Genomic DNA, 23,493 nt, shown 5'->3' with positions numbered 1-23,493 from the left:
ATATTATGTTAGTAAAATCTTGCAGGGAGCAGAGACAAGGTACCCGCAGATAGAAAAGCTAGCGTATGCGCTGGTGATAGCAGCACGGAAACTCCGCCCGTACTTCCAGGCCCACATCGTCATCGTCCTGACCGACAAACCTCTGAGGCAAGTTTTACTCAAACCCGAGGTTTCCGGCCGGCTGACGAAGTGGTCCATCGAGCTCAGCGAGTACGATCTCCAGTACAAGCCAAGAACTGCCATCAAGGCCCAAGCCTTGGCAGTTTTATCGCAGAGTGCACCTTCAACCCCGGAGCCCCTGAACTGGTCGAGCCCGAGGTCCCCAGTTCGGGCGAACTCGGAGCTCTCAAGCCAAACGAGTCCGAGCCCCGTGAAGTAGCAGCCAGCGTGGCTTCCCTCCTGGCTAGACCAAGCGCGAACTGGGATGAGGAGCCCTGGATCCTTCACGTAGATGGCTCCTCGAACCAACAAGGCAGCGGGGCTGGAATAGTGCTACGCGGCCCGGGCGGAACAAAACTGGAATACGCACTACGCTTTGAGTTCGCGGCATCCAACAACGAGGCAGAGTACGAGGCACTGATAGCCGGGCTAAACCTAGCGCGCAAGGTCGGGGCAAAGCACGTGGTTATCTGCAGCGATTCCCAACTCATGGTCAACCAAGTTACAAGCGAGTATGAAGCACGCGAACTCACTATGATTGCGTACTTGGAAAAAGTAAAGGAAGCTCTGCTCAACTTCCAATCACACTTCATCAAGCAAATCCCGAGGTCAGAGAACGCTGAGGCCGACGCCCTGTCCCGACTGGCTAGCACGAGCCACAACGCCAGGAGAACCGTGTACGTAGAAGACTTGCCTCGGCCCAGCACTCTCGGTGGGGCAAGAGAGGTCGCTCCCGTCACCGAAGCGGAGCCGAGCTGGATCGACCCACTCGCGAGCTTCCTGTTAGACGGAACCCTCCCCGCGGACCGCAACACAGCCAAGAGGGTGCAGCGCCAGGCAGCCAAATACGTCATGATAGACGAACGGTTGTACCGACGATCCTACACGCTCCCCTATCTGCGATGCTTGCGCCCAGCCGAAGCCGAGTTGGTACTCCGCGACATCCACGAAGGCTTGTGTGGCGGACACCTGGGGGGCAGAGCCCTTGCCCAAAAAGCACTTCGACAAGGATACTACTAGCCAACGATGAAGACAGAGGCAATCGAGCTTGTCAGAAAATGCGGCAAGTGTCAGAAGCATGCCAGCATCCACCATCAGCCCGCTGCTGACCTCAAATACCTCACCAGTCCATGGCCCTTCGCCCAATGGGGCATCAACCTCCTGGGGCCATTCCCACCAGCGACAGGCGGGAGAAAATTCCTAGTGGTGGCAGTAGATTATTTCACGAAGTGGATAGAAGCCGAACCCCTGGCAATAGTTACGGCCCGAAACATACAAAACTTCTTTTGGAAGAACATCGTATGTCGCTTCGGGCTACCTCGGGTACTGATCTCCGACAATGGCAAACAGTTCGAAGACATCAAGTTCCAAGAATGGTGCCAAAGTATGGGAATTAGTCAGAACTTCACATCGGTCGCACACCCGCAGGCAAATGGCCAAACAGAAGTAATGAACAGAGCCATCCTCCGCGGACTAAAAGCGCGATTGGACCGAGCCAAAGGTTTATGGGCAGATGAACTACCAAGTGTTTTATGGGCACACCGAACCACGGAAAAGACCGCCACGGGTGAGACCCCCTTTAACCTCACCTATGGCACCGAAGCAGTGATCCCGGCGGAAATAGAAGTGCCTACGTTACGACTAGAAGCGTACGACGAACGGACAAACGAGGGCGAGTTGCGCACCAACCTCGACCTACTGGACGAAGTGAGAGACCTCGCGCACATCCGAACTGCGGCTTACCAACAAAAGGTAGCTCGGTACTACAACGCGCGAGTAAAAAAGAGGAACTTCCGCGTCGGCGACCTGGTTCTCCATAAGGTCATGGTGCCCGAACCCGGCGTAGGGAAACTTGGACCGAACTGGGAAGGACCCTACAGAGTAATGAAAACACTCGGTGGGGGAGCGTACGAGCTCGGAACCCTAGAAGGGAAACAAGTGCCCCGAGCATGGAACGTTGTCAACTTGAGAAGGTACTATCTATAGGCCACCAAAGCAAGTACGCCGAAGTCATTTCATAAAACGAACTGACGGACCGAAATGGTCAGTTCGGCAAAAAATATAGCTCGAAGACACCAGTACATGAACAAAAAGACATTTCATTTCAAAACAGATTTGTACATTTCATTTCATTTCATTTCATTTCACAAGCCCGAGGCTACTTCATCGTTATCAGAAGCCTCTCCGACAACGCCCGAAGGACCTGCCTCCCCCTCGGAGTCTGGTTCGGCATCCGCGGCATTAGCCATCTCCGGAGTGATGCGCGAAGTGGATATGGCACTGGTATCGAGGTCGGGGTACGTATTCCGGATCATCCACCGACTTAGCTTGAAACCCCTCCTGTAGGAGTCTACCATCAGGTCATCGAAATCCGGCGAAGCAATGTAATCGCTGACAGCCTTCTTCTTCGCGTCTTCGATGCCTTGAGAGAAGATCTGAGTCCTCTCCCTGATATCCTCTTGAAGATATTCAACCTGGTGCTCTAGGTCCAGCTTCATTTCCGCCATGCGTTGCACCACCCCCCCCCCCATGGCCTCGGCATTCCTCTGAGACCTCGCCTGCCTAGACCGCGCACGGCGAGCAGCAGCATCAGCAGCACGAGCATTCTCCTCGGCAGCCCGCGCCTGCCGCGAGCATTTCTCCACCTGGTTCGCCAAGGCGTGAATGGAGGAGTTCACCTATCAAAGGAAAACGAGGTCAGAGAAACGAATGAAAAAATAGAAGCCGAGCTCTAAAGAAGGGATCACTTACCACCATGGCATGAGTAACGGCACGGCAGGCCACTTGGTGCAGAGGGAGCTCGGTCCACGCCGCAACTTCCTAAGGAAACATCGCCTCCTTACTCCGTTGAAGAGCATGCACAGGCGACAGCACGCTCCTGAAGTCCCCCGGGGCCTCCGAGCCCGACGGCCCAGCTCGCATATGAGCGGACTCGGAATAGGTGGGAGCCCCCGTGTGTGTGGTTTCAGCATAAGGAGCCCCCGCCAGCCCCTGCATAGGAGGAACCATCTCGGGCTCCTCTGCCGGACAGTCCGGCACCTCGGGCTCCGCAGCTCGGGATGGCTCGACGCGAGCTCGCTTGGCCACCCGCTTTCTCCTCTTCATCCCCTCGAACAAGTGCGCACCTCGTGACCCTCGAGAATCCATTGTACCTACGAAAAGGAGTTCGGCATCAGTAAGACGTAAGCGAAAAACAAGACGAGATCACTAGGGAAAGAACCTACCCGAACTCAGGCCCGCAGCAATAAGCTTGGCCTCCGTCAGATACCATTGGCAATCCAGCCCAAGCCGCGCCCATTGCCGGAGGCCCTTCGCCGTCTCCTCATCAAGTGTGATGCCGGAATCAGGAGCGGCCACTCCCCAGCCGGTCTGAAACGGCCACCCCATCGCACTTCACACCCCGAAATAGTCCCGCTTCCACGCCGGGACCTTATTGGGGAGTCCGGGTAAGAGCTTGAAGCCCGGGCGAGGGGACAGGTAGTATGCCCACCTACGCCCAGGAAGGGGACCCACTTGCTTTTTCAACATTAAGATAGAAGAAAAAATCTCCAGATCCAGAGGGAAGTTCTCGTCGCAAAATAAAGAGATTGTTCCCACTAAGTTCCTAATAGAGTTCGGGTGAAGCTGGCTAACCATCACACCGAAGTGGTTTAGAACCTCGACAAGAAGAGGGTGGAAGGGCAGTCGCAGCCTCGCGGCGAGCTGTTCCCGGAAAATCACCATCTCATCAGGACCATGTTCCCAAGGAAAGCTCCCCGTAGGGATAAAATAACCGTACTCACTGGGCAAATTATAGTAGTCTACGAGGGTTTGAAGTTCCTTAAGCGTCATAGTCGAAGGGCCGAACTGATCTACAACCCGGCCACGGCGGGAGGTGGATGCCGACCTACCCGAAGCACCTCAGGTGGTAGGCCCGACCCCTCCCTCAGGACCTACATCGGGCTCACTTGAACTACCGTGGGACGCAAACTGGTTCGTAGAACCCACATCAGACCCGCTTGAACAGTCTGAACCCTCCAAACCAGACATCGTGAAACGGAACGGGATTCCAAAAAACACTCACCCGGGAAGAAGACTGAAGCAGACCGCGAGAACTCGAACAAGCAAGAAGACCTGGGACACGAGCTGAAAAGCCTGGACGCGAGCTGAAACTTAAGGCGCGAGCTCAAGATATACAATAATAGCAAGGACGGGCCCCCCCTGCGCACTATTTATATCCACAGCGTACGGAAAGCGACGGCCCAGATCGAAGCCAATCCAACGGCCCACAGCCGCGTTAAGCCGCACGTCTTCCAAGACCAATCAGCGCACGTCTTTCAGAGACTGACGGAACGTCGCGCACGTCTTGTCAGAGGACAGGTGTCGGCACACGTCTTCCCGGAACTGACGGGGTAACGGCGCACGTCCCCTCGCAATAAAAGCGTCTGCAGCGCAACTCTCGAACAACTGCCGTCACGACTTCCGAACGCGCGCCCTTTTTTGAAAATCAAATTAGAGCAAGCGCGCTCAGCACGGACCAAAACCCTCCCACTACCTTGCAAACTCCCCGTGCCAAGACGGAACCGTTGTCACAGGGAGTGGGGGGCAATTGATGAAGGGAAATTTGGCCCGACCTCGCGATCGCCCGACACGTGGCAAAGGCAAGCAGCTCGGGACAGTAGAGCACCCAAATCGAACATCGGAAGCAAGTCCAAACTCACTACCGAGCCCGAACTCCAGACCGCTGTACTTAGTCCGAGCTCCTTGTTAAGAGCGAACTCCCTGTTAAAGGTCCGAGCTCCCTAAAACCCGAGCTCCCTAAGTCCTAGCTCGGTCCTAGGAGCCCGAGCTCCCTAAAGAACCCGAGCTCCCTAAACCTGAGCTTCCTAAAATCCGAGCTCCCTACTAGAAGCCCGAGCTCCCTAATAAGAGCGAGCTCCCTATCAAAGGTCCAAGCTCCCTAGAACTGAGCTTCCTAAATCCGAGCTCCCTACTGGGAGCCCGAGCTCCCTGATAAGAGCGAGCTCCCTCCTGAGAACCCGAGCTCCCTGCGAGGAGCACGAACTGTACTGGGCCCCAAGCCTCACAAAGCTGACTCGAGCTTACCCGTAGCAGCTCGGAACACTCCAAACCGAACTCAAGGCACCTCGCTCGCCACTCCAACACTTTACTTCCAAAGCACCAAGCCGGTCAGACGTACCCGATACCAAGGACGTCTTTATCCAAGGGCGGCGTACCTGACTGATTTGGGATCTGACGCCTGACAGCCGCATTTCAAACGGCTTCCTGCCACCGCCACCTGCAACCGTCGTCACTAGCCGCAGAGACAGCTCCGACAAAAGGAACAGTGGCGGTTCTGTCCGATTAGAGGAATTGATACCCGAACTGACAGGAGTTCAGAAGTAATCATGCCCGACCTGACGAAGGCCTGGAAGTGAGTGCGCGAGGTGGTTATAAAAGGCTTCTACCCCCCCAGGGATAAGGTATACTAACTTTCACGCTATCTGGTTATTCTTGCCTTTGAAGGATTCTAACTTGAGCTTCGGAGCCCTTACGCCGGGTTCTCCCCGGAGCTTCTCTTCTCCTCCCGTTTCAGGTCCCTGTTACTCATTTCAGAGGCAAGATCATCAACAGCTAAGACCGGCCAGATTGTACATCATCACCAATGTTCTTTTTCATTCCTCGTATAACACTGTGGATTCATCACACAGGGAGAAGACAATTTTTCAGCATCCTACACAATTTTGGGCAATCTTCTTTTGACCCTTCAGAGTACCAGAAATTCATCGGATGGTAACTGTAAGCAGACATTTTTTTTTTCAAGTTGTCATGGAATCAAGTGTCCCATCAATCAAACAGTTAGTGTTGATGGATCATTAAACCAAGATTACAGGTAGAGATGAATTTATACCCCTTGTGTCGTATATAGGACCAAAATAAGCATCTTTTTCTATACATCTTAAAATAGGACAGAAGAAAAGATCCAAGATCAGTTCCATAACGGTGTATCAGGCTTAATCTTCATCATTTTGTTTATTAGGATTGCCATACACGACAGAAAAATAGTGCCCAACTGTTTTCAGTGTGAGGCCAGGAAACCTGTGAGAGCTCCCTGGTCGCAGATCAATTTTAACAAAAGGCCATTGCATGGTTTGTGCAGCTTCACATTCCTCCCATCCATCACCAATCACACAGAACTGAACATTTGGTCCTCTGAAACGCTCCTCGATCCATGAAAAACATTGGGGCTTTCCTGCTTCCCACGAGCTGTAAACTGAAGAAACAGCATAAATGATCAGTAGTTATACTTTCTGAGATTTAAATATAAAAGAAGGTGCAGTCATCTATTATGATCTACAAGCAGCACCATCTCTCTAGGAGGATAAGATTGGGTTCTAATCAGGTCAATCAAGCAAGCATGCTAGACCAGTTAATACAATTTATCTGCAAATGCAACCAATTATATTAGAGCCGAGTTTTCATCACCATCCAGGGCTTTAAATAGGGTTTGTAAAGTTTTGACCAAGTCAAAAACTCACTGGTATTTATGAAGTGGATGCAAGACTCGTCCAAGGATTCTTATTAATTGCATCGTACATCAAAGAAGTTTGAGCCTGTTGGTACCCAGAATGCGCAGCTTAGATGGACCCCAAGATTGACTAATTCTTGTACAGATAGTATAGCCTACAGTGGAGTATGCATTAGTCATTCGTAGTGGGGGAACGGTCCTACAGGTTAGAGGCATCTAGCTTCATTTCATCTATTTATGTTGTTTTCCTCTTGTCCATTAAATTGGTAAAATGAAATTGACTTTCCCTCAGAATGATCAAGGTGCGCGGGTCCTTGTATTATTTCTTATAACTTGAGTACTTTTATTCTTTAAAAATAATCAGTGTTACAGATGTAATAATAAACTAATAATATGAAAACTTCACCTCTTTAGACTGTTGTTCACCTTAATGACCAAGGCATCTAAGATATACTATTGGAAAAGATCTCAAGTCCAGACCTTGAGTCAACAAAATTCACCTCTCGCCCCAAATTATTATATGGGTAACATCATCTCACATATCCCCTTCATTATGGATTAACAATAGATGATAGATAGAGAGATGCCCTTTGAAACGATGAATACAGACTTGGCTTTGTATAAGTGCAAAAGAGGATAGCAATAATATAGTTATGTTTTCCATTCTACAGAAGATCCCTACTTTAGATCCTCCCCTTCCTTCATCCACAAAACTCTTGCCTACCTAACAAATAAGTAAAACCAAAAGATTTCTACATGCTAATCTTCTAGTTACACTTTTTCCCCTGTATTTCCAACTGTTCTGGAAAGATATCATATGACAACTTGAAAATGTAAATGAATCCTATATGAAGGACCCAACTCAACCAAATACAAATTTTGCAATTACAGTTACCAATTCTTACATGCAAGAATGATTTGACATCAACTAGTTTAACATTCAAATATATTTTCAAAACAAGCAACATAAGAAAAATAATGGACTATAATTATCAATCAAAATTATGGACTATAATACATCAAATGCAAAATGCCAACATTACATGCAGAACTGTAGGAAAAATAGTGAAAACATAAGCCATGAAAGGGCATTGGAAACAAAGCAGTCAGAGTCAGAGAACAAGGATGAAATAAGATGATAATACATTGCAAATATATTCTAAAGAACTCAAAGAATGAACTGACCATTTCCATGTGTTATTAAATCATCCAACCGGAAAAGCATGCACTTGACAAGACTGGGTATCAATGATCCGGAGGTAACTAAAATATTGACATTCTGGAATTCCCTATTGGTAGATTCAGCAACATCAGTAGGAGATGCAACAAAATGATTTGTGACTTTGTTTCCTTGTGAACATTGCTCCAAGAACAAGCGTGCTGCATTTTCATAGGGAAAAGAATTATTTGTACATATTATGAGAAACTCCACATATCGAACACAGGTTCAAATATGATTGTATCTCAGATACAATAATAATAACATGGATTACTTAAAGTGGAAACTGTGGAATATCCAGCATCTGTGACCACATGAAACAACAATTTAACATAGTCGTCCAACCTTTGCACGACAAGAGGTCTTCAAGATACTTTTCTAAAGTGTATCAGGGACTGCAGAGATTCTGGAATGCGTTGCCCTTTTCATTAAAGACTTAAAGTGCAACTTGGGATAGGTTGAGATCAACCCTACCACTTCCCTGATGACACATGTCTCCCATAGCTGTGATCCCTAAGCATTTATGAATCAATAATATTGGAGGTCAGTTTTTAATATATTAGGGAGTAAAGGCTTTAAGATAGGTTTAGAGTTCCTAAAACATTACCTAGGTATGATGTATAAGGAAACTTGAAGTTTATTTAGGTTTAAGTTAAGAAGTGAAGATGCTGTAGTGAAAAGTTTAGGGATGCTGCAATATGGAATAAGGAGAGATGAGCTTGAAAATGATTAAAGAAAAGATGAACTTGAAAGAATATTAGGAAGCCGTTTAATATCTAAGGTATGCAATGTACATCTCCTCATGCATGCATCTTGTGCATTGTAGATGGGTAATCAATGGATCTATTCATCTAACTCAAGTATTGTTTTACACCTTGGGAATTCTTGCACTCTTGGGGAAGGACTTTTTCATATCATCAATAGGTGCAAGAATCTCTTTGAAGTTGGAACCTTATGCACTTTCAGTTCAGAGAAAATTAAGTGGAGGCATTAGATGAATGTTGTGTTTAAGGGCTATGGAGGAGTGAATATAGAGATCTTCCAACGAGGAAGTTGTATTATTGTGGATAATGGAGGATAAGCTGATCGAACTAGAATTTGACGACAAAAGAGTGCCGTTGACAGTCCAAGAGGGGAATTCTCATCCAACTCCTTATATGATAAGCTTATAGAAACACTTGCTGAGAACACTCAGGTTTAGTAAAGATTTAGGGAAACCCAATCCATAGTTGCCAAGGTGACGCCTAGGCGACAAGGCACCCTTGGAGGCTCACCTCGCCTGATTGCCAAGCAGTATCGTATGTTGTGTTATAAAATACTTTTTTGTATTCTTAATTTTTTGAGATTATAATTATAAAATAGACAATATTAAACTAAAATATTCATTTTATGTGTTTATATATCAATTTCTTTTTATTATTTTCTTACTTGTTAGGGTTTAATCAACACAAACATTGCTAACTGGTGTAACTTCAAAACCTGAACCAATAAGGAAGAACTTAAAATTTTGTCTGACTAACACATTTTCTTCTTCCACATCTTCTTCTTTCACCTTTACTTTTCTTCTTTTCCTATGACAAAAATAGAGGTTCAGCCCCTATATTTTTTGAATTTTCTTACTTAAAAAAATCCACCACCTAGGCAACAAGGTGCCCCCCTGTCGCCTAGCCTCATCTTGGTGCCTTGAAAACTATGACCCAATCCCTCCTAGGCTGGGATCTTTTGATTCAAGGGTTAAGCTTCCAACCTCCAAGGTCTCATTTTCTTCTCTATGGGCTATGGGAGAATTACTTTCAAGAACAATTCTCACATGGATATTGGGTGGATGAGAATTTGCCAATGGAGACTCAGTCACCATATTAAAGAAGAACATCAAGTCCAAGATGAACCCCTCTTTCCATTGGTTCGAAAGTACAAGTCCACTACCAACATCCTTTTCTTTATTTCTTCTGAAGGGCTACACAATGGGGGTAGCCCTCTAACATTTTCCAAGGTAGTTGACTGCCCTGGCCTAGTTTCCTTTATTCCTCTCTGGATTTCTGTAATACAATTTCATAATTTGACTAAAAAGTCTAGTTCTCTTTAACTACTACTAAAGTTTAGGGGTGATCATTTTCAGCCTGTCCCAGAAATTCTGGGCTTCAGCCTAGATTTTGTGTTTATACCTGGCCCAGGCCCACAAGTTTCTGGGCTGGGCCTGGGCCCAACACCTCAGGCCCGACCCACAATGCATGTTAAGTAATATAATATACATATATCATAATATATGATATATCATATCATATATATTACTATCTACTCTATACTATAGAGCAGACAGTTGCCTCAGTTTTGGTGCAAGTCATAAAAGTTAAATCTGCTTATATAATGCTAACTTACATCTTACCCTTTAGTTGCACACGTGCATAGCGTGTGCCCCTACAGTAGCATACTATATGTCAAATCAGAATATCTTATTAATAACATATAATACAAATATTTAGAAATGTCTTTTCATTTGTTCAAATATTTTAATCTTATAATCTAATTGGTTACTTGGTGTACAAAGTACATTGAAATTTTTTCAAAATTTAAATGCCTTTTCAATTTTTGCAAGATTTAAATGTCTTTTCAAAATTTAAAATTTAAATTTCAAAAGTATAATTAGTTTTTGAGAGGGAGTTTGTTGGATGGATTGTTTTAATCATTAATGCCTAGTAAGAGTCTAGTTGTATTAGAAGTTTAAAACTGGACCTTTGCCACACATGGGATAGGAAGAGAAAGGGCACAACCAAGATGACTTATAAAAGGGAAGTTGGGATGCTTGATAAACCATGCTTTTCTTGGCCGTTTTGCTAGGCTCAGAATCAGGCCCAGCCTGGACCCATGTAGGCCTAGGCCCGGACCCAGTCTAAGGCCTCTTAATAGAGGTGCTAAGCTTGGTCCAGCCCAAGATCAACCCTACTAAATCTTATTTGATTTAATCTTAGTTTTACATTGTTCGGAACTCAGGACCAGGGAAAAATCATTTTATATGCACCATGCTTTTAGTTATGGAACATTCTTATTTACAAGTAATATCTATTTATGATCAACCACAATTTCTAAAAAGCTTTTCATCCCCCACAAAGAAGATAAAACTTATGACCAGAAAAATAGTAAAATACAATATTTGATCTCAGCAAAAAGGCTGAGAAAGGTAAAAAGTAAAATACAATATTGATTCCCCATATGTCATTATATCAAAGTCAATGACAAACAAAACACATTCATATAATATTTTTTTCTTGTATTTTAAAGATGCTTCTAGTAGAAAAGTTTTGATAACCTGTTTTGATATAAAATCTGTAAAAGAAAGAAGAGAAAGAAGAGAAGAAAAGGTTTCTGCTAGAAAGAAAGAGAAGAGAGATAGAAGAGAATGGAGGAGAAGCCAAAAATCTTATCTGGCCACCCCTTTCATTAGATTATATACTCATACATAAATATTGTATAAGTGCAAGTATACCCTTAGTAAGTCGGCTACTTGTAAGAAGCTGAAAAGTCAAACTTAACTTGAATATAAACTAATGGACCCAAGGCCCAATAACTACCTAACTAAGTTATGTAAATAAAAACAAATAAAATCGGCCCACAACTCAACACTCCCCCTCAAGTTGGGAATAAATGTCACACATTCCCAATGTTACGATTCATTAGTCTCACATCGGTAGTATGGGATGCTGTTGTGGGGTGTATATGTGTCTGGGTTCCCTCCCTCTAACAGCTAGCTTATAGGGGTGAGTTCTCCTAAGGCACATAACAGATGAATTGATAAGTACCGCTGCTATTCTGTCACCGGTGAGCTGGTTCGAGGGAGCTCGCCCTCCTGAAATGAACAAGAGGTAGAAGACGAGAGAGAGAGAGAGAGAGAAATCTCAATGTTTCATTCCTACCCCTCAAGCATTCATTCATTGGCCTATATAATAAATGGCCAGCTACAACTGTAACCACTTCTGAGCATTTTCGAAGTCTGATTATTTTTTTTCAATACGTGGGTGTCGGTTATATATGAGTGTATGGGTGGTGCCACCCGTGTGATTCGTGTGGTGTTCTGGACTGACGCGTGGGCCTTCTGGGCCTGACTTGCTGTGTCTTGGGCCTGGGTCTCCTGTTGTGGGCCCAAGTGGGTAGTTGAGGGCCTATCAGTCCCACCTTCTTCAAGAAACACCTTGTCCTCAAGGTTGATGTGGGGATACTGATCTTGTAGTTTGTCATAGTCCTCCCGAGTGGCATTTTCTGGTGGCAAGTTTTTCCAGATGACTAAGGCCTGCTTGTGTAACTTCTTGCCTATCTTGACCCCTCTTATATTTCTGATTTGTCGTGGTTCAATCAGTATATCCCGTCTTCTGTGAAGTGCGGAAGGGTCGGGCTGACCTTAGTTGTAGGGCTTAGGCAAGGCTTCAGCATACTAACATGGAAAATCGGGTGTAATTTTGAGCAAGTAGGAAGCTCCAATTCGTAAGTCACCTGTCCCACTCGTTCAATCACCATGAATGGGCCAAAATACTTAGGAGCTAGCTTTTGCCAAACTTATCAGACTATTGGAGCTTGCCGGTAAGGCTGGAGTTTCAAATGCGGGTTGGCATTGGCACGATACGACAAAGTGGGCTTTTTATTATATTGTATTGTGATTTTTTTAATTACAATAAGTGGTTTGAGGACAAAGTCTATTCTATTCCAATTGTATTGTTATTTTTTAATTTAATTTTATTATTTCAGATATAAACAAATGTATACATCAAAATTCATCTAAAATAAAATTTTAAGAATTTTTTTTCATTTTTTGTATATTTTGTTAATTTATTTATAAATTTCACTATTTTTTTCAATTCTTTTAAAAAATATGCCTCTTATGGCCTAACCTAAAGCCTAACACAGGCTCGTTTGGGCTCATGCCATGAGCTGTGTTGGGCTTGACCACTTAAGGATCCCAAAGGAGGCTGGCATGACTCAAAGAGGCCCACTAAACACCGGCAACCGACAAAGTTGTGCTATTCTATATTGTATTGTGATTTTTTTATTATATTGTATTGTGATTTTTTATTATATTGTATTGTGATTTTTTTAATTACAATAAGTGGTTTGGGGACAAAGTCTATTCTATTCCAATTGTATTGTTATTTTTTAATTTTATTTTATTATTTCATATATAAACAAATGTATACATCAAAATTCATCTAAAATAAAATTTTAAGAATTTTTTCATTTTTTGTATATTTTGTTAATTTATTTATAAATTTCACTATTTTTTCAATTCTTTTAAAAAATATGCCTCTTATGGCCTAACCTAAAGCCTGACATAGGCTCGTTTGGGCTCATGCCATGAGCTGTGTTGGGCTTGACCACTTAAGGATCCCAAAGGAGGCTGGCATGACTCAGAGAGGCCCACTAAACACCGGCAACCGACAAAGTTGTGCTATTCCAGCTCATCATGGTCCAATTTACACCTCTACTCTTGTGTAACTCAAGTGAAAATAAAAAAAAATGCAAGAAGAGAAAGAGTGAAGTTTTGTTCGTCTTAACATGCTCCATTTGTTGTTTTCTATTCTTTTTTGATATTTGGATGTGATTCATTAAATAGAGAGAGAGAGAGAGAAGTTTTTAGGTGTTGAAGAGAGAAAGAGAGGGGGGATAGTGGTTACCCATTGGATAACCATGACCCAGCCCAACCCAACCCATTAAATAACACTTTATTGGGTTAACCAGCCTGCTAGTGACCCAAGCTAAATGGTTACAACCCAAACCGTTAATTAGTGGGTGGATTAGTGGATTACATAAGCATACACATTGAATCTTAAGTGAAACAATAAGTTGTTTAGGACTATTTCTTCTAAACAAAGTAGGTTATTAATTACATATAAGACCTATTTTAAACTCTTAGATCATGTAAAAAATCTATTTAGAAAAAAATCCTTTACATAAAAATCCAATAAAACCTAATTAGTTAATTTATAATTAGGATAAATTACAAAGACCCCCTTATACTATGAGGTTGGTGAGAATTACCCTACTGGTCTTTCATTTGTAACAAAGCCCTCTAAACTTGTACTTTGCAGCAACTACCCCATTGTTAGAGTTTCATTAGTTAACTTCAAAAAAGGTTCTCATTCAGTTTTTTTTTTTTAATTCCCAAATTACTCTTATTTATTTGAATTGTCAATAATTTGATTAGTTTTCTAAGTGTAATATTGAAGTCTTCTTGATTGCTTTAATAGTTCATTGCAGATTTCTAGTTGGACTTTAATATTTAGATGAGATGGCAGAAGTTTCTTTCTGATAGAGATAAATTTAGGTTTCATTTGGTTTAGATAATTTTTATATTTTAAGATGAAGAGATACATTCATGTAAGTGACAAGAAACAATAATTTAAAGAAACTTGTTTCTTCTGTGTTAGTGAAATGACTTGTTATTTTAGTTGGTTTCATTTACAATAAATTAAGGATTTTTTGGCCTATTAGTTAAAAGAAAAGGGAGAGAAAAAGAAAATAAGAAATGTTCATGTGGGTATTTTGGTAATCTAATGCATTCTATCATTTAACTTTTTGGCCAAAGGTTTTTGTCACAAAGTGAAAATTGAAGGGGGTCTTTGTCACAAATGAAAGTGTCACAAAGTGAAAATTTACCTTATAATTTACCTTATAATCTCTCGATTTGCTCTCTTTTCCCACACTTCCTCCATTTATTATTGGGCCGAACCAGACTAGACTTTTTTTTTTGTTTTTTTGTTTTGACATTTTTGATTTTTTTTATTTATTTGCCAAGTAAAACTAAAATATTTAACTTTCTTTTGGGAACTATTTGAAGAAATAAGATATCTAACAAAGAAATGAAAAAAATACTTAACCAAATAAGAAGTTAAAGAGACAAAGACTCAAAGTGAATAACAAATTGGAAGAAAATAGGAAATTTATTTCATTAAAATTTGAATGATACAAAGCATACAATGGAAAATGGAATAAATTTATAAAATATAAAAAATATAATATAGTTACAAATTAAAAATAAAAAATGTTATTAAAAATATCAAATAAATTAAATAAAATTAAAACAAAATTTACAATAATTTGAAAAAATGCTATACAACTACTGAGTATACAAAAAATATTGACTTCACTATTTTCTCCTATTGTTCTTGACTTTGATCATCTGCTTTAGGTGAAACATCAGGTGTAGTGTCATGCCCTCCTTTATCTTGTAATCTATCTTCAACATCCAGCCAATCTTTAAAGTAGATTCACATTTTTATACTTTCATCATTCATTTAGCTTCTTTTGATGTCCAACACCCTAGTACTTACACTAAAACAAGACTCCGAAGGAACTATAGACACTAGAGGGTTTAGTAGATCACGTGCCATGGTGGTGAGAACTGGATAATTTTTTTGCATGTTCATTCCACCAAGTTCAAATATCAAAATTATTTGTTCCCTCCGAAGAGAGGGAAGAATCGCATAAAGTAGAAAAATTTTCTTGTAAATAAAAATTAAGTTCAGTAATTGAACTTGTTGAGGCAATGGATTTCTGCTTCTTATTAAATAAAAAAAAAAAAATTCTCTTCCACAATAGGACTCAAGTTTAGAAGTGTAAAATGTAGTTGTACAAGTTGTCGAATTTTTATTATTCCCTATTACTTCAAATTCATATAAACTATACATTTCAAATAATAATCTATTAATTTCTTCTTTTTTATTTCCAATTTTAATATTCATATTTTCACAATATGTTTCAAGTAAAATATCTAAACCATCTTTCCTAATCCTAGGATCTAATATTGTAGCTAAGCAATAAAGAGGAGAAATGTTCTTCCAATATTTTTTTTTAAATTTATTTTCCATTATTGGAACAATACTTCTAAATCGTGGATTCTTTTTATATTTTGCAAAACAATAACTAATCATCATTAATTGATAAGTGAAATTACAACTAGTTGGATAATAAATACCTGATATTCATCAGTTGCATTATAAAAATGTTTTAAAAAATCTCATATACAAATTGTCATTTCTTAGTCTTCCTCAAATATAACATTAGTAGACATTTTTGCATTATAAAAAAAACTAAGAATTTGTTTGTGAAAAATACAACTTTCTAACATAGCATAGGTAGAATTTCATCTATGTTTAACATCTTATATAAAATGTTTATATTTTAAACCATAATTTTGACATAAATATTTAAATTATTCTTTTCTTGCTCCAGAACTTTTAAAATATACAATACAATTTCTAATTAAAGAAATATGAGTAGTGATAATATTTAAAGCACCCTAAATACATAAATTTATGATGTAACATGAACATCTGATATGAAATAATTTACCATTTAAACATGGTTTTAATTGAGATTTTAAAATATTTATTGTTGAATCATTATTACTAGCATTATCAAAACTAATAGAAAATAATTTATTGTCAATTCCATAAGCATGTAAAGTATTTAAAATACTTGCAGTAATAGTTGGACCAGTATGTGACCATTCAAGCCTAGTAAAACTAATAACTCTTTAATTTAAAAGCCAATTTTCACCAATAAAATGACCGGTAACACAAATATAACTTATTAAATTTAGGCTCTGTTTGGTTTGTGGGATGGGGACGAGAAAAAGAGAATATTCCAAAAATATTCCTTTTTCTCTCATTTGTTTTGAGGGAAATAGAGGGATGGGATGAGAAAAATGTGGGATATCAAATCCCAAAATTGTGGATTTGGGGTCGCACTAAAACCATGCGACCCCGGTGGAAAATTTTGAGAAACCACTGTTACCATCGACAACAAATAGAGGAAGGAGAGAACCAATGACTTCCTCGTTACCATCGGCGATCTGTTACCTCCCCTTCCCCGTTCGAACCCAGAAGCAAAGCAGCGACGGCAGCTTCTCTTTCTTCTTCTTCAGCTACCTCTCCTTTTGAACCCAGATTTGCTCCCTTCCCCATTCGAACCCAGAAGCAGAGCAACGACAGTGGCTTCTCTTTTTTCTTCTTCTACTACCTCCCCTTTCAAACCCAGATCTGCTACCTTCTCCGTTTGAACCAAGTAGCAGAGCAGCGACAACGACTTCTCTTTCTTTTTCTTCTGCTACCTCCCCTTTCAAACCTAGATCTACTACCTTCCCCGTTTGAACCCAGATCTGCTACCTCTCCTTCCTCCCTCTCTCCTCTCTTCTTCGTTACAATGCTTTTCCCATTATTTTTCCATATCTAAAACAAAACAATGGAAATGTAAATTTTTACACTTTCCCATCCCATCTTTTCCCATCCCACCCAAATCTTCCTACAAACCAAACGGAGCCTTAGAAGTCCAAATATTAGAAGTAATTTTTTATATGAATAAAAAAAATTTAAAGCATCTAATATATTAGTATTCCTAGAAACTTTTTTAAATTGTGAATTTACAGAATTACATAATGATTTTTCAAGTTTAATATCCTCAGCTAACAAAAATGGTTGTCTAGCATGTATATTTTGCTAATTCTTGCCTCATTTTTTTTTAGAATATTTAAAAGTACCAAAACCCCCACCCGATTTGTGTTTATGTTGTTTCTCTCCCTTCTTCTTCTTCTTCTTCTTCTTTCTCATGGGTGAGCAAATGCTTGCCCAAATGGCCAGTACCACCCTTGCTACAATAGCTAAAGTCTTTCCTACATTTTTGGCAAACAACTCTTTTCCCTTCCCCTGAACCTCCTCTACTTTAAATATTTTCCAAATCGGGCTAATCAACTTAGTGGCCTCCTTTTTCTTTCCCTTAATATCAGTACTAGGGGTGGAAGTTCCGTCAAGATCAATAGCATCCATATCGGTGCTAACACTACCATGTTGTGACTAAATATTGTCGACATTGAACATGTTGGGGAGGAGCCAACCATTTTTTTTAATTCGAAAGAAAATGAAAATTAATTTAATTGCACTACCCAGATTGCTGGTTTGGAATCCCAACTTGATTTCAACAGTTGAAGCCTTTCAACTCCAAGAGTCCAAGCCTCCCAAATTGCTAGCTTGAGATACTTGAGTTGTTGAGCAAAACCTTCTTCTTGTTGACCCCATCCCCAACTGCCAATTCAAGCTCCCAGTGATTGCGGTCGTAGGCCAACTCCATGTGTTGTTGTGCTCTCTGCAAATGCAATTTAAGGAATCTCAATATCTCATCTCTTACATCCTCAACGCACAGCTCGTAGTTGTGCCATATTAGGAATAAGACCTCTAATGTAGGCCTCCATTTCATGAGAGTGAAGGAAACCATCAGAATCCTCATCAAGCTCGCTCATATCAATTCTCGCCTTAGTGAGGGAAACTGTGTGCATCACATAAAGGTAAAACGGCAGGATGGAAATTCTCCCAGACTCATTTTTCTCAAACTTCATAAAATTTGAAGGGCTGGAAAACCATAGACACCTTGGACCTATTTGCTCCATACATACAGAAGCAATATGGCAGAAATCTTCAAATTTCATCTTCTTTGGTAGAGCGTAGCTGAGGCCGGGACAATGACGACAATGAGAAAACTCTTCTTTCTAGCAACAAGACGAGCACTAATCAATCCAACTCCAAACTACCTGAACATACTCACAAAAACATCCACCCAGAAATAGGATATGGCACCACTGGAGATGCTAGAATTGACAAGGTGAACAACGACTACGTTAATAATGCTTGGACTCTCACCAGAACCTATCATTTCACCCTTTCGTTGTTGACCTGTGTCTAGAGGTACTGTTGGAACCAAAACCCAAATCATTGAATCTGCCTTAGCTATTTTGACATCACTGCCGACGTCGTAACATCTTGGTGGAAGCAAGCACGCGCCCAATGCGATCTTCGTTGTCGAAGGTTCTGTGACCACCGGGCTTAACTCCAACAATGAACCAGAACTCATGATTGTCACTAGGGAGCCATGGAAGAGGGAAAAGAACAGAGATCTGTAAAACTGGAGGGTGGACAGAGACGGATTTCATGTGGCATGGTGAGATGGGTAGGGTTATGGTTGCCGCCAACGAAGATGATGACCAGAGGTTGAGCAACTGAGACAGACCTGGGCTGGGTATGGATAGGCTCGATTTAAGTGAGATTGTGAGAGGGAAGAGAATAGGGACCAAGGGTCGAGCTACATGGATAACGATGAATGGGATGACGAATTGACTAGGGTTGTGATGCTGGTAGATCTTGGTTGGGGTGATAGTCTTCACACTGCTCTTCTGAACCACCTCCCCTATTTTGTCACCTAACATCACTGAGTTCGTTGCCAGGGTTTAGGTCTCAACTTCTGATGATGATCTCATTGTCGTTATTGGCTTTCCAATGCTCTCTATCAGCCTCGATCCTCCATTTTCTCCGAAACGAGTGTTGATGGAAGGAGCTCGGCGACTACGCTCTTCTAGAGAACCAACCATCGTGCCAAGCTTGTCTAAAATCATCTTCAGCTCGGCCAGAATTCCTTTCTGATTCCTCTAACTTCCCTCCAGACGTCTGAGACTGTCTTCAAGCCTTGTCATCTGCGCATCCATGGATCTGGGTGGCTTTGATACCAATTGATAAGTACCACTGCTATTCTGTCACCGGTGAGCTGGTTCGAGGGAGCTCGCCCTCCTGAAATGAACGAGAGGTAGAAGACGAGAAAGAGAGAGAGAAAAAGAGAGAGAGAGAGAGAGAGAGAGAGAGAAATCTCAATGTTTCATTCCTACCCCTCAAGCATTTGTTGAATGGCTAGCTACAACTGTAACCGCTTCTGAGCATTTTCAAAATCTATGATTATTTTTTTCAATACGTGGGTATCGGTTATATATGAGTGTAATGGGTGGTGCCACCCGTGTGATTCGTGTGGTGTTCTGGACTGACGCATGGGCCTTCTGGGCCTGAATTGCTGTGTCTTGGGCCTAGGTCTCCTGTTGTGGGCCCGAGAGGGTAGTTGAGGGCCTATCACCCAACTTGCGTGAATCATGCTCTAGCTTGTTTCTTGCAACACCTTTTGTAAGAACATCAGTAAGCTGCAAGTCAGATGCAACATATTGCAAGCAAACTTCTCCGAAGGTCACCCTTTCCCTTACAAAATGTCTGTCCACTTTGATGTGCTTCGTCTTATCATGCTGAACTAGGTTGTGGGCAATGTAAATTGCTGCTTGATTGTCACAATATAGCATCATAGGCTCCCCTGCCTCAATCCCAATCTCCCCTAACAAGGAACAGATCCATAGGAGCTCTAAAACAACATGTGTCATGGATCTACATTCAGCTTCTGCACTTGACCTTGCCACAACTGCCCAATCAGCATCTATGTTAGCCTCTAACTTCAACTGTCCATGGTTAGAAAAAATATGCCTCTACCTGAGTGTCCCTTCAAATAGGAAAGTATCCTGTCAATAGTCTTCCAATGTTGAATTCGTGGGCAATACTCACTGCATAAGAGATGTTTGGTCGTGTCATACATAAGTATAGCAACTGCCCCACTAATCTCTAATACCTCCCAACATCGTTAACTACTTCACCTTATGAAGCATTTATCCTGTGGTTCTAATCAATAGGTGTATCAGCTACCTTTGCCCCAAGTTTCCCTATCTCCTGTAGTAGATCCAGAACATACTTTCTCTGTGAGATGAAGATCCCATGCTTGGACCTTGCCACCTCAATGCCCAGAAAATACTTCAGCTCCCTAAGATCCTTAATTTCAAACTCTGTGTGCAGATTCTTCTTCAAGGTATCAATCTCACTCAAATCATGTCCTGTAACTACAATGTCATCCACATACACTATCAAAACTAACACCAGTGACCCCCTCCTCTCCACAAACAGTGTGATTAGATTGAGTTTGAATATAGCCAAATACAGCCAATGCACTTCTAAACTTGTCAAACCAAGCTTCGGGTGATTGCTTCAAACCATATAGAGACTTCTCCAACCTGCATAGCTTTCCCTTTTCCACATCATTATAGAAACCAGTTGGAAGATCCATATACACCTCCTCTTCCAAATCCCCATTGAGAAAAGCATTCTTCACATCAAGTTGGAAGAGTGGCCAAGAGTATGTAGCTGCTAGTGATAGAAGGATCCGGACTGAGCTCATCTTTGCTACTAGTGCAAAATTTTCCAAGTAATTTATGCCATAAGTCTGAGTGTACCCTTTTGCAACCAGCCTTGCCTTATACCTTTCTATACTCCCATCAGCCTTGCATTTCACTGTATAAACCCATTTACATCCAACTGTCTCCTTACCTTCTAGTAGATCCACAATCTCCCACGTCTAATTCTTAATCAAATCTTTCATTTCCTCCTACATAGTTGCGTTCCACTCAGGTTTGGAGAAAGCCTCACTAACACCCTTGGGTATAGACACGGAGTCGAGGGAGGAAAAGAATGCTTGGTAGGAAGGAGATAATCCACTATAGGAAAGATAGTGTGAGATGCAATGAGCAATACACTTTCTCTTCCCTTTTTTGAGTGCAATAGGAAAATCAAGGTCATCTGCAATGGGATTAGGAGAAAGGGTAATAATATCAATAGGAACTAAACCATCAGAGGAAGCAAGGGGCATACCTAAGTTAGTGTCAGTCGAACCTAGAATCTCTGATGAGCCAATAGGGAGTGATGTGGGTTCCTCTGCTGTGGAACCAACCTCCCTATGCAGTCATAGGCGTTGTCGTGTAAAACATTGAGAAACAGGATGCAAGGGAGGTGGAAAAGTGGGTGAAATAGGTGGGTCAGACACTGGAGTGGACAAAGGGGCTGGAACCGGAAGTGGTATATGTTGAAAAAGAGCAAGAGAAGAGAAGAGAGGGAAAGAGGAGAGGAGAGTCGAGAGGACTGAAAGCCCCTACAGAACACTGTAGGCGAGTGCATAAGTTATTATTTATACTAGTCTAGTCGTACAACATAAAGGAGAAAATTACAACAGTACCCTTGCGGTAATCTGTCAACACTCCCCCTCAAGTTGGAGCATAGATATCAATCATGCCCAACTTGTCACAGAGATCATGATGTCCAGAATGATTTAGACCCTTTGTAAAGATGTCTGCAAGTTGGTTCTCAGAGTTGACATAGGGAGTACACACTTCGCCTGTGATGACTCTCTCTGATAAAATGCTTGTCAACTTCGATGTGTTTTGTTCTATAATGTAGCACTAGATTGGCAGCAATGCTTATATTTGCTTTGTTATTACAGAATAGAGTCATAGGTTTGTTCACTGGGAAACCCAACTCACTCAACAAATTCTTTATCCACATGCCTTCAGCTACCCCATGGGCCATAGCACGATATTCAGCTTCAGCACTGGATCTAGCCACCACATTTTGCTTTTTACTCCTCCATGTAACAAGGTTCCCTCCTATAAAGGTGCAGTAGCCACTAGTAGACTTTCTGTCACTTTGGGATCCAGCCCAATCTGCATCTGTATAAACTTCAACTTTTAAATGCCCGTGCTTTTGAAATAGCAGGCCAGCACCAGGAAACTTCTTTAGATATCGGAGGATTCTCTCTACTGCGTCAAGATGAGAGGACCTAGGAGCATGCATGAACTGACTTAAGACACCAACAGCATATGCAATGTTTGGGCGAGTCATAGAAAGGTATAACAATCTCCCTACAAGCCTCTGAAACTGTTTCACATCCTTGAGAGGTTCACCTTGGCTGTCACCTAATTTATGGTTGGGGTCAATGGAAGAGTCAACTGGCTTCACCCCCATCTTCCCAGTGTCCTCAAGTAAATCTAGGACATATTTCCCTTGAGAAATGAAGATGCCCCTCTTTGATCGGGCAACTTCAATTCCAATGAAGTATCTGGCAAGTCCTAGATCCTTCACTTCAAACTGGATGGCAAGAAAAAACTTCAACCTCTAAATTTCATCCTCCCAGTCACCAGTAACAATTATGTCATCCACATATACAATTAGGGCAGCAATTTTACCTTCTCCTCTTTTCACAAACAGTGTGTGATCTGATTGACATTGCTTGTATCCTTCGTGCTGAACTGCAACATGGAATCTGCTGAACCAAGCTCTTAGTAATTGTTTCAGCCCGTATAAGGACTTCTTCAACTTGCACACTTTCTGTTCATTGCCTTGAGCCAGAAAACCAGGGGGTTGAATCATGTAAACTTCCTCTTCAAGGTCACCATTCAAGAATGCATTCTTGATGTCAAGCTGGTGTAGATCCCAATCCAAATTAACAGCAAGAGAGAAAAGAACTCTAATGGAGTTCATCTTGGCAACAGGGGCAAAAGTTTCTGCATAATAAACTCCATACACTTGAGTAAACCCCTTTGCCACTAAGCGAGCTTTATACCTCTCCACTGTTCCATCAGCCCTATGCTTGACAGTGAACACCCATTTACATCCAACTGGAACCTTTCCCTTAGGAAGATCAACAAGTTCCCATGTGCCATTTTTATGAACGGCATTAATTTCTTCCTTCATGGCATTTGTCCATTTAGGAACTGAAAGAGCTTCTGCCACATTCTTGGGGATAGGGACACTGTCAATAAAGGTAAGGAAAGCACAGAATGAGGGTGAAATGTTCTCATAGGAAACAAAGTTGGAAATGGGATGTTTAGTGGTGCACAATCTAACACCTTTCCTGTGAGCAATAGGACGGTCAAGGTCATTAGCAG

The 23,493-nt window shown here is 41.8% G+C and overlaps 1 protein-coding gene across 3 annotated transcripts in view; it reads right to left on the bottom strand.

Moving 5' to 3' along the window:
- Positions 1-6,032: 6,032 nt before the first annotated feature.
- EYA (eyes absent-like protein) overlaps positions 6,033-23,493 on the bottom strand; it is a 31,524-nt gene continuing 14,063 nt past the window's right edge. For all 3 annotated transcript variants that reach the window (XM_010271683.3, XM_019199279.2, XM_019199278.2), the window contains exons 5-6: positions 7,853-8,047; positions 6,033-6,412 (exon numbers count right to left, since the gene is read on the bottom strand). In XM_010271683.3, coding sequence (XP_010269985.1) covers positions 6,153-6,412; positions 7,853-8,047 — 455 coding nt within the window. In that variant the 3' untranslated portion in view covers positions 6,033-6,152. The remainder of the gene's footprint in view (positions 6,413-7,852; positions 8,048-23,493) is intronic.

Source organism: Nelumbo nucifera, chromosome 6 (assembly GCF_055504915.1).
Source record: "Nelumbo nucifera cultivar China Antique chromosome 6, China Antique-T2T, whole genome shotgun sequence".
Lineage (NCBI taxonomy): Eukaryota > Viridiplantae > Streptophyta > Magnoliopsida > Proteales > Nelumbonaceae > Nelumbo > Nelumbo nucifera.
Note: the sequence above shows the minus strand (reverse complement) of the source record. Positions and strands in the feature narration are given on the sequence as shown.